The sequence below is a fragment of the Psittacula echo genome (assembly GCF_963264785.1).
Source record: "Psittacula echo genome assembly, chromosome: 3".
NCBI lineage: Eukaryota > Metazoa > Chordata > Aves > Psittaciformes > Psittacidae > Psittacula > Psittacula echo.
The window spans coordinates 19920483-19942350 of NC_137736.1; the positions used below are offsets into that span (position 1 = coordinate 19920483).

A 21868-nucleotide genomic window follows, 5' to 3' on the forward strand; every position below is an offset into this window, starting at 1 on the left:
CCCTGGGCCTGAGGCTCTCCGGGAACAGCCCTAGGAAGGGCCCAGACTGGGTGTCCCTTTTTCCCAGTCCTTAATTTGGGTTCCTACCGGCCATTATGCTCCTCTGCTTCTCTGGGCTTATGGAGGTGGGCCTTTGGTTGGCTGATGGCCTCTGAGGGGAACATGGCAGCATATTACTTTGGACTCCACCCCTGCCATTGTCTCTCAGTGGTCCTTTGTGGGTCTGCAGTCAAGTTTTTATCATGTAACCTAATAGTTAATATCCATTCTCTCCTTTCTCCAGCTAAATCTAGTGAATTTGTATTTCTTGAACTGTCCCAACCACTCTCAGAATGGGAAGAAGACAGACTGACTGAAGTGATTACAGGTGTGAGCAAGAAGAACAGAGCACCAGATCTCCTTGAGTTTTTGTCTTTGAAGGAAGCACTATCCTTGTTTAAGGATCTTTCTCCTGAAGAGAGCTCTTTTGTAAATTACAGTAAGGATCTACTAAAGCAATGTATACCAAAACAGAATATCTCAGATGCTCGTGAGCCTGCAGTTCAGGTTAGTTGCTTGATTCATCACCACCTGTTGGCATTCACACATTCTAGTAAATTTTCTAGCTTCCTTCCATAGCTCAAAAAAAATCAGTCATGTTTGTTATTTCTCTCATGTTATTTCTCTTACTATTGCACAATGGGGCAAGATTCTCAGTAAACTAGATTGTGTCCACAGAGGGATAGGGTGTACACCTCGTCGTAAGTGGCAAATAGTGAAGCTTTAGGTCAGCTCATGGTTGATTATGCCTAGAACCACAGGGATTTTTGCCCTTGTGGTGTCTCCAGGGCAGCAGCTTTGGAGTTAATCAAGTACTGAGTGATGGAGCCATGTTTTCAGTTGAGCTGGAAGTGAAGGGTGCAGCAGAGGAGGAGCTGTGTATCTTGCTCATTCCAGACACCTCTAGATGATGTACTGCTGGGCCAGTCACAGTTTGAAATGCTAAATAATTCCTAATGCTGCTGGGAAGATGGAGCTGTGCAAGCTACTGTGTTAATACACCTCCCTCTGAGGAGTAATGCCTTAACACAACCCTACATCCTTGTCACTTCAGAAATTACATATGTTTGATCCCATCAGAAAAAAGCACAGAGACAATAGATCAATCTGGCTATGAAACTGGGAACTTAAAAATTAAGCTAGCATGTCCTAAATCTGTATCATCTTTAGGCAAATTGGTAAAGAACTAGATTTTCAAAGCATTCACAGGTCCTATTAAGACAGTCTGATACTTTTCTTCATCCATTCAGGTCCAACAGGTCCAGTTTCTTCCCCAAAACCAATTCTGTATCAGTTGGCTGAATATGCTTAAACAATTTTAGAGAGAGGTTATGAACAGAGGAAGAACTGTTGTCTTTTTAAAAGGGACATAACTTTTTTAGTTATATGACTAGTGGCATGTTTGCCTAAATCATGTTTACACTTCTGCTGTCCAGCAGGATTCCTCTTCAGTGATGCAGGATATTCCTGTGGGCTTCAGGCTTGTTTTTTGTGTGTTCTGTTTTACATAGTAAGCTGTATAATGATTTTTACTATCATTATTGTTTGGATTCTTTTCTGGTAGGAATCAAAACCAAAAGTGGCCAGGCCCAGTTATGCCCTTGCAAACAAGCAGGATAGTGGTTGCTATTCTATCTCTCTGTCCTCTGCACTGAATGAAGAATGGAAAGAAGTAAGAGAAACTGGAGCAGTTAAGAAGTATGTATGTTTCATATAAATGAGAAGATGAAAATATAACAAATTGAATAAACAAATTGCTGGAATAAAAAGCTTGGCTCAACTACTATTTTGTAGTTTATTTGAAAGTGTTATGTTAAAGATGCTCTAGAAATCTAAAATACCACCGAGTACAAATGTAGTTATTCCTGTTTCCATCCTAATAGTTAACAGACAAAATGGATGTGTTACAGGATGACAGAAAATCTCACAGAAATCAGAATACCTTAACTGTGACTACAAGTTCATATCATGGATGCATCAATGGGAGGGTAGGGACCTCATGGGTTCTGTGAGTTTCCATCTAAGTCTATATCACGGCAAAACTTTAAACTTCATCTGAGTCTTTTGTTTCTTTTTTAAGATAAACAATGTTTTCTTTCACTCTTCTGGCTCTCTATTTATAACTAGTTTGTCATACAATTTACTAGTTAGTACAGGAGCTTGGTTAGCTAAAGACGCAAAATGAGAACACAGAGGTGTGTAATGCAGCAAGGTACTAGGAGAGTACTGACATACCTCAGTTCTGTCTGCACTAGCCTGTTAGCCCTTGTGCTTCTAATACAGCAAACATTACTGGAGTAAATTGCTCCTAAGAACTCTTGCCTTCTGCAGTCACTGACAGTATAGCGGTTGTTTTTGTTTCTGCAACAGCAAAACTGCTCATTTCATCATTCCAGTTAAGTAATATGGTTGTTAATATACAGCTTTTTAAATATAAATACTAGTAGTAGAGGTAACGTGGGCAGTTTCAATCTATTTACAGTATATATGGTGCGTAAATCCAAGTTTCCTGCTTGGAAACGTGGGAGCCCTATTGGACTCTTAATGAACAAAAAGTCACTGTTCATTAATACCATTTGAGAATATGTCCCCTAGATTTTATTTCCATTTTATATAGCCATTTGTCAATTACTTTCTATCAAAAAAAAAAGAAAACCAAGATGAAGGTAAAAAAAATAATCTCCTTCTCAAAAGCTTTTCTGAAAATTTCAGTATGCATTGGGGTGCACATTTCTTTTGTAACTCCCAACTGTTGGAGTAAGAAATGGTAAAGGACTCTTGAGTTAGTCAACAGTTTTGGAAATCACCATCTTTAACAGGTTTTCTAGAAAATCTTCTACATGTGAAAAATAATGTCAGTTTGTCACTCTTACAATGTGATTTTGATTTGTATTTTCTAGCTTAATTATTTATCCACCCCCACCTGCAAAAGGAGGACTGGGAGTCACAAGAGAAGACCTAGAGTGCTTAGAATATGGAGAGTTTCTCAATGATGTCATTATTGATTTCTATCTTAAGTAAGTAATCACAGCTTTAATTGTACCCTTCTTTCTGTGACCTGATCTGGACTTGAGTTACTGTAATGTTGGACTCTAAATATGATACAATAATTTTAGAAGTAACAGCATGATGAATTTGTAAGTTGGACACCTTGTAAAGATGTGTGTATTCTCAGCAGGTTCAATTGTTTCAGTTTTGTTCCTCTAAAGGGCTGTGATATAATCCAGACAGAATAGTGTGGGGAAAAAAGCCTCTTGGTGACCTCACAGAACAGAAAGTGCTGAGCAGGTTTAAGCAGGCAGCTGAACAAAGCAGAAGGTACTAGTAGTTTATTTACTAAGCTCACATGAAGTGAAGCATCCTTTCCTATTCCAGACAAGAGTTCAGGAATTCTGATGTACAACTCCTGCAGAAAGCACTACAGCTAATTGTGGAAGCTTCTTGAGAGAGTTGTGTGTGGTATACCTGCTTTGTGCCATCGTCCTAAAGTTGTTTATGAAAGCAAGTTTTCCAGAACCAGCATGGTGGACCACAATTCCCTGAAACAGATTTATTTTCCTTGTGCTGACTTAAGCAGAATTCTGGCTCTTTTGAAGGCTGTCTGCAAGAGTTCCATTTTGCTTGGCATGCAGCATGGCTGCCGTAACTGTGAGCGATCGGAAGACAGTTAAAACTTGTTATCTAGAGGATAACAAAGACTAGAAACCTAACCCTAAAAAAGAAAAATTGGAAGCATTATTAACCTGAGTATGATAAGTCATGAAAATAGTTGTGGTTTTTTGTTGTGGTGGTTTTTTTTTGGTTTTTTTTTTTTGGGGGGGGGGAGGGGATTGTTGTGGGTTGTTGGTTTTTTTTTTTGGTTTTTTTGTTTTTTCATCAAAGTAAGGGTACTTTCTAGAAAAGGAATTTAATAATTTCCTTCTTTTTTGTTTGGTAGATACTTGTTGTTGGAAAAGGTGCCAAAACATCTTGCTGACCGCACACACATTTTTAGCAGTTTCTTCTATAAGTGCCTGACCAGGACAGAAAAAAATTCTGAGGGGGATCTCAAAGTTCCGTAAGTTCATTTTAGACACTGTTGTGTGCAGAAATAAGTTGTCAGTCGATGCCAGCTGGAAGTTCTGCAGATCATCTTCTAGTTAGCACATTAAATAGCAATCAGTGTTCTGCAAGGGGTTAGTGATTAAAACTCATTTTAAACGTATTGCTGTTTTTCATTTAAATGTGCATGTGATTCATACTGAATGGGAATGAAAGTGTTACCACCTTTCTCCAACTTCATCTGAATCTTCAGACAATTATTTATGTATTTTGATCTTTTTATTACAAGCAGCTTTGCAATGTCTGCATAATTTCAAGAAATTGCACTTCTAAAAATATTTTTAGATTTATCACATATTTCATTATACTTACTGATAATAAATTCTTGTCTGAAGTTTTAATAAGAAGATTGTTCATACACTAAGTGTGCACATTTGGTTTTTAACACCTGTGAACAATGGAATTGGAGAATTTAACAGAAAAAGTATCATTTAACAGCTCAAGAACCCTGTATCGCTTTGTGTTTCCAGCTAAGATTCTATAAAAACAATCTCTAGAACACTTTTCCATTTCTTCTCAATACTGATGTTTGAGAGTGGAGCTTGCCCTGCCACTTCACTTACAGTGATGATCTGCCAGCAACTTTCATTTTGTTTTCATCATTCAGTTTATCGGAGTTGTTGGTTGTTTTGTTTTATTTCCCTCATCCTGTTTCTCCCTGAAGTGACTTTTCTTCTTTTATCCGTTTTTATATTCTTTTATTCCCCAGGTTTTTCATTCTACTGACAAACTCTATGGCCGCCTGCACAAAGAGGTGTGCCATCTTGCGTGTGTTGCAGTCACTGCTAGATGAAAGCTATTAAGGGGAAAAAGAACGCGGCCTCTGTAATATTCTCAAAGATGTCTCAAAAATTCAGGGAGCTGTGCTTGAGAGAACGTCTTCCATCGTTTTACTGTCTTCTGACCCTGAATGTTCCGAGGTGGAAACAAAGCTATCCATGTTAAGGCTGCTGTTGTGGCTTGATCTGATTCCTCTAGCAAGGCTGGGCTGTCCATTAACCTTCTTAAGGAACTGGAATGGCACTCATAATTCCCCGTACTTCAAGGACTATAGCTGCTCCAGATCAAGAAATAGCTTTGGAAGTTCTGATTTTGTGTTTGGGCTTAGATACTTACCTGATTACAGGTGGTTTGGGTTTTTGTTTCTGTGGAGTTTTTTGATAAATGGGTAGGGAAAATTGAGCTCTGTACTGTTGTAAATGAAATTAATTTCAGCTGATCTAGCTACTTAACTTAAAGACCCTTTGCTTCCCTTTGTTTATGCTGCTTAGGTAGTAGATGAGAACTCTTTCTATAGGTGCTTTCCCCTTTCAATTCCCAGTGCTTCTAGAGTCATGTAGCTTTTGTGGCAAGTCTTCACTTAATTCTGGCCCATGCAGAGTCCCACTGCATTACTCACTCATTTTCTCCTGTTCACCCTGCACTGAAGTTACCTTTCTTAATCGCCGATCAAGATGGAATCAGAATGGGAATAGGGATGTCTCCTGAGTACAGTGAATTTTGCTTTCAGATGATACTGGAGCAAAGTTCCACAAACTGTTGGTTTCTATTTCAGCTTGTGCAAACTAAGAAAGTTGAAAATATACATTTAGGTTTCTTCTTAATTTTTTATTATTCTCCTAGTATCCTGTCCTCATGCGTTATGTCTGTAGGACTGGAAATGAAATGTGCTCCAGCACTTAAAGCTCAGGACTGGAGGTAGTCTGTTTCAGTCTTGGCTTTGCTACAGGTGTGTTGCATGACTGTATTTAGCTTTTTCCTTCAAAAGATAAGGTTGTTTAGATAGGCCTTCAAAGTGGTACTGTGAATTTTAATTAATGGCTGTTGGTGAGTTGCTATAGATCTGTTTTACACTGGCTGGTGTTTAGATGAGATTTTTGCATTTTGTGTAAAAAATAATACTTATTGGTTAAGTAACTGCAAGAAATCCTTTCAATTGTATGGATGTTGTTTTTTTTCTGGAAGAGTTTAAGATGGTTCAGAAATGGCTTGTTAGTCACTTGGGCTTAACAGTGTGCAGATTTGTTTTTTTCTCTGTCAGGGAAATTTCAAGAGTAAGTGAAAAACCTACTGAGGGATTGGGGAAGATGTAGGAGTACTAATCCCCATACTTTGCTTTAACTAAAAAGAACAAATCTGAGCAACAGTTGTCATTTGGTTTCTGCAGAGTGGCACAGAGAAGGCACAGAAGAGTAAGAACGTGGACTCGTCATATAAACATCTTCAGTAAAGATTATATCTTTGTGCCTGTGAATGAGGAGTAAGTCTATGTATTTTTCACACCTGATATTTAGAGATTCAAATATTTGAAAGTTGTGGTGATAGATTTATGTCCTTAAGTTTGGATCACTGGAAATTAACACATGAGTTCATCAGATTTTGAAGGTGATTACCGAAGGTGACTTCAAAAAACTTTGCATCTTTGTTTTTTTGTTATACTGGAAACTGCATTTATCACAGAATCATAGAATCATAGAATAGTTCTATGATTCAGTTTTCAGTAAATAGGTGACTAAATAGAAAATTTAACTTCTGAAGAGACTTAAAAATTACTCATTCCACACCTGTTCTTTGAGATCTTCAAAATCTAATGATCTCATGTGATTTTTTTTAATATCATTTGTGTGTCATTATAGTGATTCCTGTGCACTAAAGTAATGTTTCTGTAAAGAAATCACAGCAACTCGTAGTGTTAATGGATCAGGAGTAGTACTTCCAAGGTCTATACCCTGGCCTGGTTGAATAACTGACCTGCAGATGGCAACTCCAGTAAAGCTGAATAGTCATTGAGAGTTACACGTGCAAAACAGCTGCAGAAAGAGATGAGGCTAGAAGCATGCCCTGCCTTCAGTTATATTCAAAACTGTGATCATATATTATTTTAGTACTCTCTCCTCACTCTCCAGTGGTGGGTTTGTTGTTTTGTGGTTTCTTTTAAGGAATTGATACTTAATTTTGCTGTTAATGCCACAACGCAAAGTAAAATGAATTTAGAGTATAAGTAGGAGATGCCATGAAGAAACATGGTAACAGTGGTTATGCGTCATAGAACAGTTGTCCATGAGCTCTCAATGTTATAAAAACTTCTCGTATCCTTTGCAGAACCAAATGTCACATTGTTTTGATGATTTTTTTCCCCCCTCTCTCCACTGCTGGGCAGGTCTCATTGGTACATTGCAGTTATCTGTTTTCCTCGGTTAGAAGAAGCTGTGTATGAGGAGTGTCCCCATCAGAGTTTATTATGTCACCAGCCACAACAACCTCCACTTTGGTCAGAGAGTGACAACGCTAGAACTGGTTCAACGTTGGTTATTCCTGGTAACTGCAAAGATGAAGAAGAAATGGTTGTTAACAAAACTTTATCCTCTGAAGGTAGGTAATCTTACATGGCTTGACATAATTTTCTTCTGGTTCTAATGTTGTCTTAATCCGTGAAGGAGGTATAAGATGTCTAAAAAAGCATCTTTCATGTCAAGATTGATGTAATATGTTTTTGTATTACCATGCATAGCAAAGACTATGCTTCATTCCTGTTGTCTGCAACTCTGGAAAATACTGGAAGGGACATGTAAAATCAGTGGCTCAAATCCCATCATAAGTGGAAAGTTCTTGGATTTCAAGAGTTCTATCAGGAAGGCAAGCCCTCACTAACTTTGCTATTTGAACATTCAGAAGGGAAGCAAAAACAGTTTATACTTTACTATTGTGTTTTGAATACTAATGATCTCAAATTTGAAAATGGAAATATTTCAGGTAGAAAATACTTTCTTAAGACTTTTTAATTTGTTCTCTTGAACTAGGTGGCAATGAAATTGCTGCTTCTGCTTCAGTCCTGCATTCAGCTATTTCTAAAGTAAGTATCTTTTCTACTGACAGAGGGAAGCATGTATTGCTCTATTTCTGAAAGGCTCTGAGAATTGACTAAGTGATTTTGCATCATCTTTCTTGCAGCAGCTGCCACACATGTGCAAGCACTTTGAATTAGCCCAAAGTCCTCCTTTGTCTGTGTTGCCTATGCTATGCTTTCATGTGTTTTTAAAAATTATTTTTTTAGTTTCTCCCTTTCTGAAATGGGAACCTCTCTGGATTTACCTTTAAATCTACGGAGATATTAGAGTTTATAATTGGTGAAGGTTTTTTAAGGTTCTTTTTATTTTTTCTCTCAGATCTCCCTAAGCAATTCCAAAAGACAGATTTGTAAAAGGTATGTCTCTGTTTTCACACTAAAATTGTATCATTAAATTATATTAAGAAATTCTGGAGTAAGTTATGTGTCGTAAAGCCACAGCTGTAGGAACTTACCAGTTTTTTTCCACATTTGTTCAGATATTGATGCTCTTGTTAAGCTGTATTCAAACAAAATATTTGCTTCAGTTGTGTTTGCAATGAAAGACTACAATGATTTGTTGGTTTGTTTGGTTTTGTTGTGTCCAGGCCTTGTATACTCATCTTAGACTCTTTGAAAGCTGCTTCTGTGCAGAAAACAGTTCAGGTTTTGAGAGAGTAAGTAACTACGTTTTCTATTTATTAGCAAGAGATGCTGCTGGTCATATTTCTATGCTCAAAATACTTTTTTCTATAAAGATTTACATTCCTGATGCTAAAGGAAAATCCATAGTCACAACAAAGAAAATTGTAATAGTAATATAGAGGCTTGTGTGAAAAGCCTGTCTTTGTTCTGCTGCACAGATATAATGCCAAAAATTGTAAAGTGGACAGTCTTTCTGAAATTACAAAAAAAAAAAAAAAATGAAGTAGAGGGAGTTTGGGGTGCTTTTTTTTTTTTTTTTTTAATCCCCTTTGGTTCAGTAATAGAGGGTGTTTTTAAGGGGAGAAAACCAGATTGTTTAAAATGAATACTTCAAGAATTATTTTTTCCAAAGGGCTGATCGTCATCTCTTTTTTTGTTGGAGCTCACAGAATTAGTGTTAAATCAACTCCTATCTACGTACAAAAAAGTAGAAACTAGACTGAAGCTGTCTAGAAGCTTGATGTGTCAGTATAGTTAAATTGGAATTAGTAGTATTAGTTTTGAAAGGTGAGAGTAAAATATATATTCAGTCTTTTATGTAATAAGTATGTAAGTATTGGAAGAATGTCTTCAAAGTTTCACTGCTTTTACATACTCATAAAGTTGCTAATATTAACTTTTTGAAGCTAAACAGATTTTTTTCTTTTTGTTTTTTGTTGTATTCCCTTCTCTGAAAGGAACAAAAATCTGTAAACCCGAATAGTACCTCCTTCTTGTAAATTATTCAAAATGCTAAGTGATGGTTAGGTGAGAATCAGAAATATTTGTGAAACCACTTTTCCCTAGGGAGGCCTCCCCACCATTTGTGTCTCGGCAGGGGAAAAAAATTGCAATTTTTTAAATTAATTTATTTTTTGTTTCTTTCTAAATCTCTGTGGGATGTATTAATTTAGTGTTCCATGCTTTAAGCTGCTCCTGGGATTGAAATTCCAGAGAGGGTAGTTTACTGGAGTTCAGAGAGATGTCATGAAAAGTCAGAAAACAGAGGTGATTTGTGGAGTTGTGAGATCAGGGAATTTTGGGAAGCAGACCTCTTATTCCTTCAGTTTGCAGTTTTACTCTGGAAACAATTTAAGGACACTGATGCAGAGGTTTCGTGACCTTTTGTTTCCTTGAGCTGATTTTTGTTATAAGGACTTTGGGCTTTTAAAAATCAAACACAAGGTCTGACTTCATGTATATATTTTTTATTCCCTGAAGTCAGATGTTATGTTTGATTTTTGATAAGCTCTGAGCCTTTGCAACTCTGACTAAAGTCAGCAGAAAAGTTTGTTGCCTTTGACAATTAGACCCTTTCAATCCCATCTTCAAAATCTTTTGTAGGTACCTTGAAGTGGAATGGGAAGCTAAACGAAAAATGCATCGAGAATTCAGTAAATCAACAATGATTGACCTGTATCCCAGAGTGCCTAAACAAGATAACAGCAGTGATTGTGGGGTCTATTTGCTGCAATATGTGGAAAGCTTCTTTGAGGTACAAATGGAAACTACCTTCCTTTTGCTCAAAATTAACTTAAACTCAAAAAACCTATTTCTGAGGGAAATAGCCAGACACAAAAGCCTGTCATGCTCAGCCTTAAAAGTGTTAAAGCCATTTGAGGAAGAGGAAATAAAGCCCATTCTTCAATAAAACCCGTAGCGGCAGGGGTCTTTTAAGTGGAAAACAGTTTTTTATCTGAGTTTGTTGGCAGACATTTCTGATCTTGTAGTTTAATATGGCTTTTATATTGACACACTCAATATCCCTAACTATTTGGATGTATTTGAGGTCTATTTAGTTTACCCATTTTTGGTCTACAGGTGTTACAAATGCATCTTTTCTGTGCATCTCGTCTTGTAGCCTCTAAAACTGTGGTCAGCTTGTGCATTGAGTGGCTCTGTGGCAGCAAATTCTGCAGAGAGAGACAGGGTGGAATCCTTCAAAGGGAATTCACAGAGCACTCTTTCCTGTTCAGCACATACCTTTAAAAGACTGCAGATGCTGGTCTTCAGGCACTGGTTTTTAGGTTGTCCCTAACTCCTCCTCCCTACGATCAGTGCACTGTCCTCTTGCTCTGTCCTTTGAATAGCTCTATTTGTTTGATGCTTATACATGTGGTCTGTGGTCTGTCTGAGAGTCATGAGTTTGGAAAGCTGTGTGTAGGGCCTTGAGCAGTGGACACATTTTTCTTCCATAGTAGAACAAATTGCCATTCCAAAGTGCTTGTACACTACTGCACAGCATGGGAAATAAATATGAGGAATTGGAGGGCTGTCATCTTGTTGAGATCACAGGACATGGTGGGATAGCTGTGACTGTACTGCTGTGATGGGTGGATACAGGCTTTTTAGGGAAGACAGGCTGGGAGGATGAGGAGGTAGAGTTTCCCTTAGTATGAGAGAGCAGCTGGAATGCGTGAAGCTCTGGCTAGGGTTGAATGAGGGGCCAACTGAGAGCTTGTTAAAGAGCAAACTAATATGGGTGACGAAGTAGTGGGGATCTACTGTAGACCACTTGATCAGGAAGAACAAGTGGATGAGGCCTCTTACAGACAGCTTAGAAGCAGCCTCACATTCAAGGCCCCTGGTCCCTGTAGGGGACTTTTAACCACTGAATTCTCCCCTTCTTTTTGTCTTGCTAAAACTGCTAGGAGTGTTCTTGCTTCTTTGTTGTCTCTGATCAGACAGACCAGCTCATGACAGAAAAACACATGCCTAAGGCAACAAAACCTCAGCATATTTATCTGCTGTGTGCTTGATCCTTCCCTATAGTGCGATTGTATATGTGTGTGTTGTGACCAAAGTGCATCTGTCCCTTGATAGATATCTAAGTTACGTCTAACTGTATCAGAATTCATGCAACCTGCCTTGAATATGAGCTTATAAAGATACTGGTGTATCTTTAAAGAGAAGTGGTGATAACCTGTTTGGTGTTTACCATGAGTAGCTTGTGGTAAGGGTGTGTATAGAAGTCATTACCATGGATGAACTGGAATTTGACTTTGAAGCCTGTCACTGTCTCATGAAAACTTGTTTATGCCTCCATGGTCTCAGCAGTAATGGAAGGGTTTGAAATTTTCTTCAAAAGGTTGCTTTAGGAAATTCATGTTTTAAATATTCCTTTTTTGTTACCAGAATCCCATAATTAACTTTGAAGAGCCACTGCATCTGGAGAAGTGGTTCCCTCGTCAGCTCATCAGAAGCAAAAGAGAAGAAATTCGGGACTTGATCTTGCAACTGCACTTTCAACAGCATAGTGGCAGCAGCAGTTAATAAATCTAATAAGCAATGCGTGGCAAATAACACTGCTGTTATAAAGTAACTGGAACTCTCCTTAGCAGCATTTGGGCTCTTTCTGCCTTGCAAGTTAAAGAACAAAACAAAAGAACCAGAAGAAGTGCTTTGTTTGTTCAGTGTGTACTTATTTAAAGATTTTTTTTTTTTTTTTCATTTGGGTAGTGTGGCGATAGAATGAATTGCAGGGGTGGGGGGGAGGTTGTAGATAAAAGCATAAATATGTAAGTTAAGCTAATACATATGGATTGCTAATTGATTCTTTACTTGGAATATGAAAGCTGCATACACGTATGCACCACAAGGAGGTAAAAATGTTCATCTTTTGAAGCCTGCTTTTTACAATTCTGTATGAACATGGATGATTATATAGGAGTCAGGCTTAAAGACAGGATTTTGACCCTATACTCTATCTCTTTTGATTTTGCATCCCATGCAGATACAGTGAATATTGGTGATGAATTGGTTTTATTTAAGGGTCTAATATTGACTCTCTTTAGAGATGTATTTTTTTGTTTGTTTGTTTCTGATTATATACAGAAGTAGTCTGTATGTGTCAATATTTGAGGCTGGTGAGTTTTGATATTTTTTTAATTTTTATTTTTTCTCCTCCCTAGCATTTTCACCATGAAAAGTTGTTTTCAGGAGCGGAAAACATTTGCTTGAGAATGACTGTTAAAATCTTTCAAAGTCTAGAGTGGATTTATGAAAAATATTTTTTCTTAGCAGTTTTTAGAAGAAATCTTGCTATCAGATGCAATCCATGTATGCAGTGCATTTTTAATCCTATTCCCTTGATTTGGGGAATTATTTTTATGAATCTTATGGCATCGCTTGCATTAGAAAGGTAAGAAGATTGTAACTCAACAACCTTAAAAGTTTGAGGTGTTTTACTGAAAAGTAAGGCAAATTAATTCAAAAAGGTCATTCTGTTCTACATAATATATCTTTAAGATACATAATTTGCACATAAGACATCAGGATTTATACTTTCCTCAGGAGAGTTAAGTAAAGATGTCTGAATATTTGAGTGTTTGAACTCAGACTTGATTTAATAAAGTAGCACGAGTTTATCATTGTCTTAATATGTATTTATGAAGTTTTTTTCTCAAACAGCGATCACGTTAAACTTTAATAACGTTTTGATGTGCACGTTTTTTTCTGTAGTTACTGCACGATAGAAGGTTACTCTTTTAAGATGATGCTTTCTCCTGTTCCCCGTTGTAAGTGAACTTAAGTATTATCACACCCTTCATAAGAACCATGTATCAGATAACACCAAAACCACCTGTGTCATAAACATATCTACAAAACCAGAACTCTTAAAGCTGAAAGTAGGCTAGAGGGTTAAAATAAAAATTGACGGCAATCCAAAGATGTGAACATTTTTATGGCATTGTGGAATTCTCAGGGCACTTTCACTCAATACAAATCTGAAACCTAGCATTTGGAAAATCCAGTTATTTACTTCAGGTTCTGTACAGTCATCCAGAAAACCCACCACCATTGTTTCTCAAACCAGGAAGCATTCTTTCTGGAGAAGAGAGACGATTTTAAAACAAAATAATTTTCTGAGCAGTCACCTTCTGTATAGCTGTGAGCAGCGTAGTGCAACTGTTGTATGTTTCTTGTCTTTGCTTCTACTTTAATTCTGTACTTTGTCACTATCCCCACACTATCTGTCCATCTCACCCCAGAATTTTTGTGGCTTTCAGCACCTAAATCACAACAGCAGCATTACTTACAGGGATAATTTGTGTATTTATTATAAGACAGATGGAGAATAAAATGTGGAAATGTGTGCCCTTTCTCTGCACCTTTTTAGTTATAAATATTTACGGTGTTTCATTTTGAAAAATAATTTGGTCTTTTTCTCATGGTAAAGTTAGTTTTTATCATAAAGTAATCTGTTCTTTTTTAGGTATGTAAAAGCAAAATCCATGTATATACTTTTCTAAATTGGTTTTATACATTAAAGGATTGCCTCTGTAGATTTGTTAGATATGTGCTATGAAAATGCCAATACATTTGATATTAAAATTATCTCCAAAAGTTGTTGAATGTGATTCTTATCATTCTTCTCCCAGCTGCCATAAATAGCCAGTGAGCTAAGCAGAAGATAGGCCATTTTACTGCTTCTAAGGTATATACACAGTATGTGTCTCAACCCAAATTTCTATCAAAGTGAGTGCCTTTTATCAGAGGCACCCATCTGTCGGCCTGACCCAGTCTCAAGAGAGGTGTGATGCCCATCAGGGGCTCAGATCAGGGATGTTGCAGAGAGGCTGCCTGGTCTAGTAAGTCCCACTGACTATTACCCACTTCTAGTTGTTCATGTGGGTGTTAGTGACATAGACAGCAGTAGGACTATAAGTAGGACTATATGTAAGAAGGACTATAGAGCCCTGGGAGAGGTGGTTAGGGACCCTGGAACTCAGATAGTCTTTTCATCAACTCTCCATGATAAAGGGGAGGACCTTAAAAAGGCGAAGAGGATTTGGCAGGTTAATAAATGGTTAGAACAGTGGTGCCATAGTCAGGGGTTTGGATATTTAGAACATAGGACTCAGTTTGGAAGGCCAGGTCTACTGGAGGCTGGTGGAGCTGGTCTGACAACAAGGGGAAACAGCTGTTTTGGTAGGAGGCTTGCCAGGCTGGTCAAGAAAGCTTTAAACTGGATGTGTTGGGGGAGGGGAGCATCATTCCATCCCAACACTCCCAGTCAACTGCCAGTACCTATAGTAAATGCTTGGAGCGATGCAGAGATATTCCAGCCGTTCCAGCCAATGAGCCGGCTTCATTTGGAGCTCGGCTCAGATGCCTTTATACAAACACCTGTAGTATGGGGAACAAACAAGAGGAATTAGAGACGTGTGCACGTCTACGGGGGTATGATATAGTAGGCATCACAGAAACATGGTGGGATGGCTCCTGTGACTGGAGTGTTGGAATGGAAGGTTACAGGCTCTTTAGAAAAGACAGGCCTGGCAGGCGGGGAGGGGGAGTTGCTATTTATGTTAGGGATAGGCTGGAGAGTATGGAACTCTGTCTGGGGATGGGTGAGCAGTCAACAGAGAGTTTGTGGGTCAACGTTAAAGGGAGAACAGCTATGGGAGACATTACTGTGGGGATCTGTTACAGACCACCTGATCAAGAGGACTCTGTGGATGAAGTGCTCTATAGACAGATAGGAACAGCCTCACGCTCACAGGCCCTTGTCCTCATGGGGGACTTCAGCCATCCTGACATCTGTTAGAGGGATGGTATGGCCTGGAACAAGCAATCCAGGAGGTTCCTCGATGGTGTGGAAGGCAACTTCCTCCTTCAAGTAATAGAAGAGCCGACAAGGAGAGGTGCCATGCTTGACCTTGTGCTCACCAACAGGGAAGGGCTGGTTAGAAATGCGATGCTCTAGGGCAGCCTTGGTTTTAGCGATCATGAGATGGTTGAATTTGAGATCCTTGGCTAGTAAGAAGAGCATGCAGCAAGCTCACTGCCCTGGACTTCAAGAGAGCAGACTTTGGCCTCTTCAGGAACCTGCTTAGTAAGGTCCCATGGGATATAGCCCTAGAGGGCAGGGATGCCCAAGACTGTTGGTTGATATTCAAGGATCACCTACTACAAGCTCAGGAGTGTTGCATCCCAACTAGAAGGAAGTGCAGCAGGAGGGTCAGGAGACTTCCTTGGATGGATAAGGAGCTGCTGAGGAAAGTTAGAGGGAAAAAAGAGGCTTTATAAAAGGCGGAAGCAAGGACAGGTGGCCTGGGAAGAATCCAAGGATGTTGTCTGGGAAGCTAGGGACCAGGTTAGGAAAGCTAAGGCCCAGTTAGAATTAAGCTTGGCTAGGGATATTAAAGGTAACAGGAAGGGATTCTATAGGTACGTAGTGAATAAAAGACAGTCTAGGGACAATGTGGGCCCTCTCTGGAAGCTACAGGGAGAACTGGCTACCCTGGATTTGGAGAAGGCTGAGGTTCTTAATGACTTCTTTGTCTCAGTCTTCACTGGCAAATGCTCTGACCACACCACCCAAGTCCGGGAAGGCCGACCCAGGGACTGTGAGAATGAAGACCTTAGGCACACTGTAGGTGAGCATCTGGTTCTAGACCATCTTAAGAACCTGAATGTGCACAAGTCCATGGGACCTGATGAAATCCATCTGCGGGTCCTGATGGAGCTGGTGAATGAAGTTGCTAAGCCACTGTCCATCATATTTGAAAAATCATGGCAGTCAGGTGAAGTTCCCAATGACTGGAAAAAGGGAAATATAACCCCCATTTTCAAGAAGGGGAAAATGGATGACCCGGGGAATTACAGACCAGTCAGTCTCACCTCTGTGCCTGGCAAACTCTTGGAGCAGATTCTCCTGGAAAGCATGCTAAGGCACATGAAAAAGCACAAGGTGCTTGGCGACAGCCAGCATGGCTTCACTAAGGGGCAATCCTGCCTGACCTTCTATGACCTTCTATGCCTGACCTGGTGGCCTTCTATGATGGGGCTACAGAACTGATGAACGGGTCAGAGCAGTTGATGTCATCTACCTGGACTTGTGCAAAACATTCAGCACTGTCCCACATGACATCTCTAAATTGGAGAGACATCAATTTGATGGGTGGACCACTTGGTGGATAAAGAACTGGCTGGATGGCCGCACACAAAGTGTTGTGGTCAATGGCTCAATGTTCAGCTGGAGACCAGTAACGAGTGGTGTCCCTCAGGGATCAGTGTTGGGGACCGGTCTTGTTCAACATCTTTGTCGGTGACATGGACAGTGGGATTGAGTGCGCCTTCAGCAAGTTTGCCGATGACACCAAGCTGTGTGGTTCGGCTGATACGCTGGAGGGAAGGGATGCCATCCAGAGGGACCTCGACACACTTGTGAGGTGGACTAATGCCAACCTTATGAAGTTTAACCATGCCAAGTGCAAGGTCCTACACCTGGGTAGCAGCAATCCCAGGCACAGCTATAGGTTGGGCAGAGAAGAGGTTCAGAGCAGCCCTGCAGAGAAGGACTTGGGGGTGTTGGTCAATGAGAAAATGAACATGAGCCGGCTTCAGTGTGCGCTCGCAGCCCAGAAAGCCAACCGTATCCTGGGCTGCACCAAAAGGAGCATGACCAGCAGGCTGAAGGAGGTGATCCTGCCCCTCTGCTCTGCTCTCGTGAGACCTCACTTGGAGTATTGTGTGCAGTTCTGGTGTCCTCAAAGTAAAAAGGACATGGAACTGTTGGAAAAAGTCCAGAGGAGGGCCACGAGGATGATCAGGGGATTGGAGCACCTCCTGTATGGAGACAGGCTGAGAAAGTTGTGTCTGTTCAGCCTGGAGAAGAGAAGGCTGCGTGGAGACCTCATAGCAGCCTTCCAGTATCTGAAGGGGGCCTACAAGGATGCTGGGGAGGGACTCTTCATTAGGGACTGTAGTGACAGGACAAGGGGTAATGGGTTAAAACTTAAACAGGGGAAGTTTAGATTGGATATAAGGAAGAAATTCTTTACTGTGAGGGTGGTGAGGCACTGGAAGGGGTTGCCCAGGGAGGCTGTGAATGCTCCATCCCTGGTGGTGTTCAAGGCCAGGTTGAACAGAGCCTTGGGTGACATGGTTTAGTGTGAGGGGGGTTGGAACTAGATGATTTTATGGTCCTTTCCAACCCTAACTATTCTATGATTCTATGATCTTAAGGTCCTTTCCAACTCTATTCTATGGTGTTGTATTTGTTCGCCAGTCCTTATAAAGGCACACAGCTAGTTCACAAGTTCTTGTGGCAAGCAAGGCTGCTTTTTGTCTCAAGAGCTTTACAGCTGTTTTCTGTAGGCCGGCTAACAGTCTTGACAGCCTGAATGACTAGCCTGGGAAACGCCTGGACCCATGAGCTGTAACCCACTACTTTCCAGCCATTCACATTTAACAGAGATGTGGTGAATGCTAGGAAGTTTCTGTGGAAATATTTACACTCTAGGTACCTTCATGCTTCCTTTTTTCCTTGCTAGAACTCCCCAAGGATAACTTTTAGGATATATAAGGCATCAGACTGAGTCAGAGACCTTTTTGCACATATCCTGTGCCTCCATTTCCTGTATTAATCCCTGTTGAACTGAAGTGGTGGAGTGGCATGATGCTTCAAAGCAAACCGATCTTTTTAAGGCTCTTTACCCTACACTCTGTAATCTTGGTTTCAAGGAAGTGAATTGTATTTCAATTAGTGTTAGATTAATTTGGTTGACCTCACTTCCTGATTTTTCTGCTCTGAATACAATAATATCACGTGGTGGAAGAGGTGGCGGTACAACAGGTGGTGGCGGGCTGAATTTCCTCAGCTGGAAGGCTAAGCAGTCTCGGACCTTGCTTGTCTGTGGGAGATGGTTCAGCAGAGAACTCTCCAGGAGCACAAACAAGAAGTGGTAACTGTGAAATGCAGGGAGTGTCTGCCATCATGTGGCTCTTCATTGGAGGCGCCTTCACCAAAGTATACCTTTATTTTGCATTTTTTGGTTATAGATGAGTGGATTTATCTTTTTTAATTAGTTGAATTTGAAAAATTATTATGTTATCTGGGACAGTATGTGCTCTATAGCAGAATTTCAGTGACCATTACCTTGTGTAGAACTATAATTCAGCTAATCACATTTGCAATATGAAAGTGCATGTCCTTTTCAGACACAAATTGTCAGAAAGTTGCCTTTTTATTTTTGGAGGTACTCATGTGATCTTAACGTGTTACATCACAAGGATTATACTTACCTTTTTTCCCTAGCAAGGATATAATTTCCTGAATACTTTTTGAAAGCAGATACGATTTGGCTGCTGGAAATGAAGAATTATGAGACTTCTGATGCAAAGTATTACTGTAAAGTCTTTAGTCAAATGAAGGCAGGAGTTAATTTTCCAAGGTTACTTTGGGAATCTATTGCAAAAGTTGTTTTGCTTGTTTTAAAAAACTTTAAATTATTACTGTGCTTGTAGTTATGCCTTTTGCTATCATAAATGTAGGACTTTTTCAGGTGTTGCAAAACTAAATTTCAGTGCTAAAATCAGTGTTGAATTTAAAACTGATAGCTTAAACTACCATTAATAAAACTGAATTCAAATGTTTAAAATATATAATCATACAGAAGCTGACACAGCCATACCATAGAAAAGAAAAAAATTGACAGAGATATAAAGCAGATAGTTTTTCTACTGTTCACATTCTGAATGCATTTGAGTTCTTTGCCTATGAAAAAACCAGCAATGCTGTAATATGAAGATTCTCCAGGAAAACTTTTAATTGGGTTTCGATTTTCACACAGCACATGTATTCTGAGGATTTTCTCTAAAAGGATTAGTTGGCATTATTTTTGACGTAAGTTAAACTTTGCATTTATAAGCATGTATAGTATTTCCTGTCTTGATGCAGTTCCGTTTTTGCAGGGTAACACAAGCAAAAACATTCACCACATTGAAAGCACCAGTCTCTGCAGAGGTTTAAAACAGTAAAGGCTGGTCTGTGTTGTTGAATCCAGGATTGTAATACAGGTACCCATGCTAGCCTCAAAAGTTGCTCTGTCTACCTAGAGACGCTACTAGGACTTCAAAACATTATGGACACCAGCAATGTTGTTCCTGTGCTTCATACCATCATGACCATTCAATTTACAGCTCCTGTGTGGTGTACTGCACTTGGTGTTGCTGCTAGTATTGTAGTTAGCTGGTTTGATAGATCCAGAATATCTGATTCTGAGAACACTGGGGGTGTTAAAGCAGCCTGGTGGGTTAACTTCAAGTTTAATTTAGTAGCCCTGTGGGGGGAAAAAACCCAATGAAAATATGTTGTTGCTTTGAAAAATACCAACAAGAGTTTATTATATGTCAGGAGGCAGAGCCTAAAAACAAAAGGAGGTTTATTTGATTCCTGTGAGTGTGTCCTGTGAGTAATACTGGGAATTACCAGTGTTATCTGAACTGCTGGGACTTCAGCAGAGCAGCTAGAAGAGATGAGTTGACGCTGTGTACCTAAGGAGCTCTGTGTAAATGCTCTGCAGACGGTCACTGAGGAAGCTTTGGGAATCCAGCTCTGAAATGTTCACACAAAACTTCTACCAAAAATAGCCCCTTCAGACAAATTAGCAGTTTGGTCAGAGTGATCTGAAGTCAGTAACCAGCAAGTCCTGGGTAACACCACCCAAGAGAGAGCCCTGATGGGGTTTTTCTAGCGGTCTGAATGCAGGCTGCCATTACAGGGCAGATTCCATACACGTTTCCACAATGAGCTGACCCTGGACAGGAAGGGAGCTGAGAATGCTGCTTCTTTCCTTCCCTCTGTCCTTTTTGCAGCACTTAGCTGAAAATCTCTTCAGGTACTTCTGTACTAATTTCTTCCTGCTACTTATGTCTGATAATACATGAACAGAGATGAAAGAATTGCAGCTTGCCCAGGCTTTATCTCTGGGGGAAGCACCACTTCTAGGATGTGAGTGACAGTGGTGTAACAGCACAAGATTTTCTCCTTTAGCACAGACTCGAGCTCTATTAGCTCTGTCACCAGAAAAAACAGTCCTACAGAAAGGTTGCTTTGGTATTATCTATGTAAGCACCAGTGTTTAAGTGAGTCACTGCCTTATTAGGTACATCTATTTATACAAGCAGAAGATAAAACACACTGAGACCTTCCACTTGAGACTAGTGTGCTCCCTCTGACACTTTGTGGTCAGTGTGATTTAAAAAAAGGGCATAATTGAAAGGCCAATTTAAAAACGTGGTTAATTAAATGTGAAAGGTGCTGTCCTTGCTTGGACTGTCTCTTAATGGTATGACAAGCTCTGGTAAAGAGCTTAGCTGGCCAGATTAAAATTAAAAAATTGTCTCAGTCCATCTGCTAGCTCCAAGGAGTTTACTTCCATCACCTTTCTTTGGTTCTTCACCGAAGCTGAATATTGTCTTTAAAAAGAACATGCCCAGGATGTGTTGGTTGACTTTTTTTTATCTAATGTTTTTTTCCAAAGGTAATTATATGTGACATCAAGGTATTTTCAAAAAGGACAATGCTTTTGGTTGGTTCCTGGACACGTTAAATACCACAGCTCTTCTGCTGAAAGGGATTTTTTTTTTCTTTGCATATTGTTTGGGTTTTTTTTTTTACACAAGTATGTTTGGCTTCCTTTGGAAAATCTTTTTTTGCTTTCCAGCTCTGGGAATTAAAGGTGACCTTCAAATAGTTACAGGTAATGCAGAAATCTTATTTATATTCTTGTTTTCAAAGTTTACCTATGGTGATGTGTAGAAATAAAAATGCCTCTCTGCTTTAATTATAACAAAGGGGGCTAATATAGAGAAATGTTTGGTGAAACCCATGCCATGATATCAGTGTAAATATGGAATACTTGGGGTGATTTCCAGGAGGTATTTTTGTACATTTGTGTTATTTTGAGTGTAGAATGTACCTACAGGAGGCAAGTTTTTCCAACTTTGAGAGAGATTAAATACTGGTAAGTTTTTTGCTATTTTCTTTACTAATTTTGTATTAAATCTTAAAAAGTGAGATTCTGTCTTCTGCTGATGGACACTGAAAATGTATCAGTTTGAGTAAAGATTGAGCTTTTGCGTTAGTGACTTTTTTAAGTTCTCTTGTCCTTCTGATGTACCATCTGATGGTGGACTTCTGCACTAGAGCTGACTATTAACATACCATCAAAATAACCACATTCTTTATCCTTCAGTCATCAAAGTCAAAGGTGCTATTGACTTTGAAGTATCAGAATAAGCCCATAATCTGTGGGATGAAAAATGCCATATACTTATTATTGTTCTTTCTCTAATAAATGATTAATTGTGATTCTTCTTTAGGCATGATTTCCAGGTAAAAATTAGAAGAAGAAAGTTGAATTAACTTATTTCAGGTTAGCTCACTGCTGACTGTGGAGAATAAAGAATTAGACTGTCAGACTAAAA

General features: G+C 39.4%; 2 protein-coding genes across 6 annotated transcripts in view; both read left to right on the top strand.

Moving 5' to 3' along the window:
* SENP7 (SUMO specific peptidase 7) overlaps nucleotides 1–13999 on the top strand; it is a 39790-nt gene extending 25791 nt beyond the window's left edge. For all 5 annotated transcript variants that reach the window (XM_080614085.1, XM_080614088.1, XM_080614089.1 and 2 more), the window contains 11 exons: nucleotides 284–546; nucleotides 1604–1737; nucleotides 2940–3056; nucleotides 3977–4096; nucleotides 6308–6400; nucleotides 7301–7512; nucleotides 7941–7993; nucleotides 8307–8344; nucleotides 8575–8643; nucleotides 9995–10145; nucleotides 11786–13999. In XM_080614085.1, coding sequence (XP_080470211.1) covers nucleotides 284–546; nucleotides 1604–1737; nucleotides 2940–3056; nucleotides 3977–4096; nucleotides 6308–6400; nucleotides 7301–7512; nucleotides 7941–7993; nucleotides 8307–8344; nucleotides 8575–8643; nucleotides 9995–10145; nucleotides 11786–11923 — 1388 coding nt within the window. In that variant the 3' untranslated portion in view covers nucleotides 11924–13999. The remainder of the gene's footprint in view (nucleotides 1–283; nucleotides 547–1603; nucleotides 1738–2939; nucleotides 3057–3976; nucleotides 4097–6307; nucleotides 6401–7300; nucleotides 7513–7940; nucleotides 7994–8306; nucleotides 8345–8574; nucleotides 8644–9994; nucleotides 10146–11785) is intronic.
* Nucleotides 14000–20890: 6891 nt separating this feature from the next.
* Nucleotides 20891–21868, top strand: part of IMPG2 (interphotoreceptor matrix proteoglycan 2) — a gene marked incomplete at its 3' end in the record, with an annotated part of 61899 nt that continues 60921 nt past the window's right edge. The window contains exon 1 of the mRNA XM_080612300.1: nucleotides 20891–21141. Coding sequence (XP_080468426.1) covers nucleotides 21066–21141 — 76 coding nt within the window. The 5' untranslated portion in view covers nucleotides 20891–21065. The remainder of the gene's footprint in view (nucleotides 21142–21868) is intronic.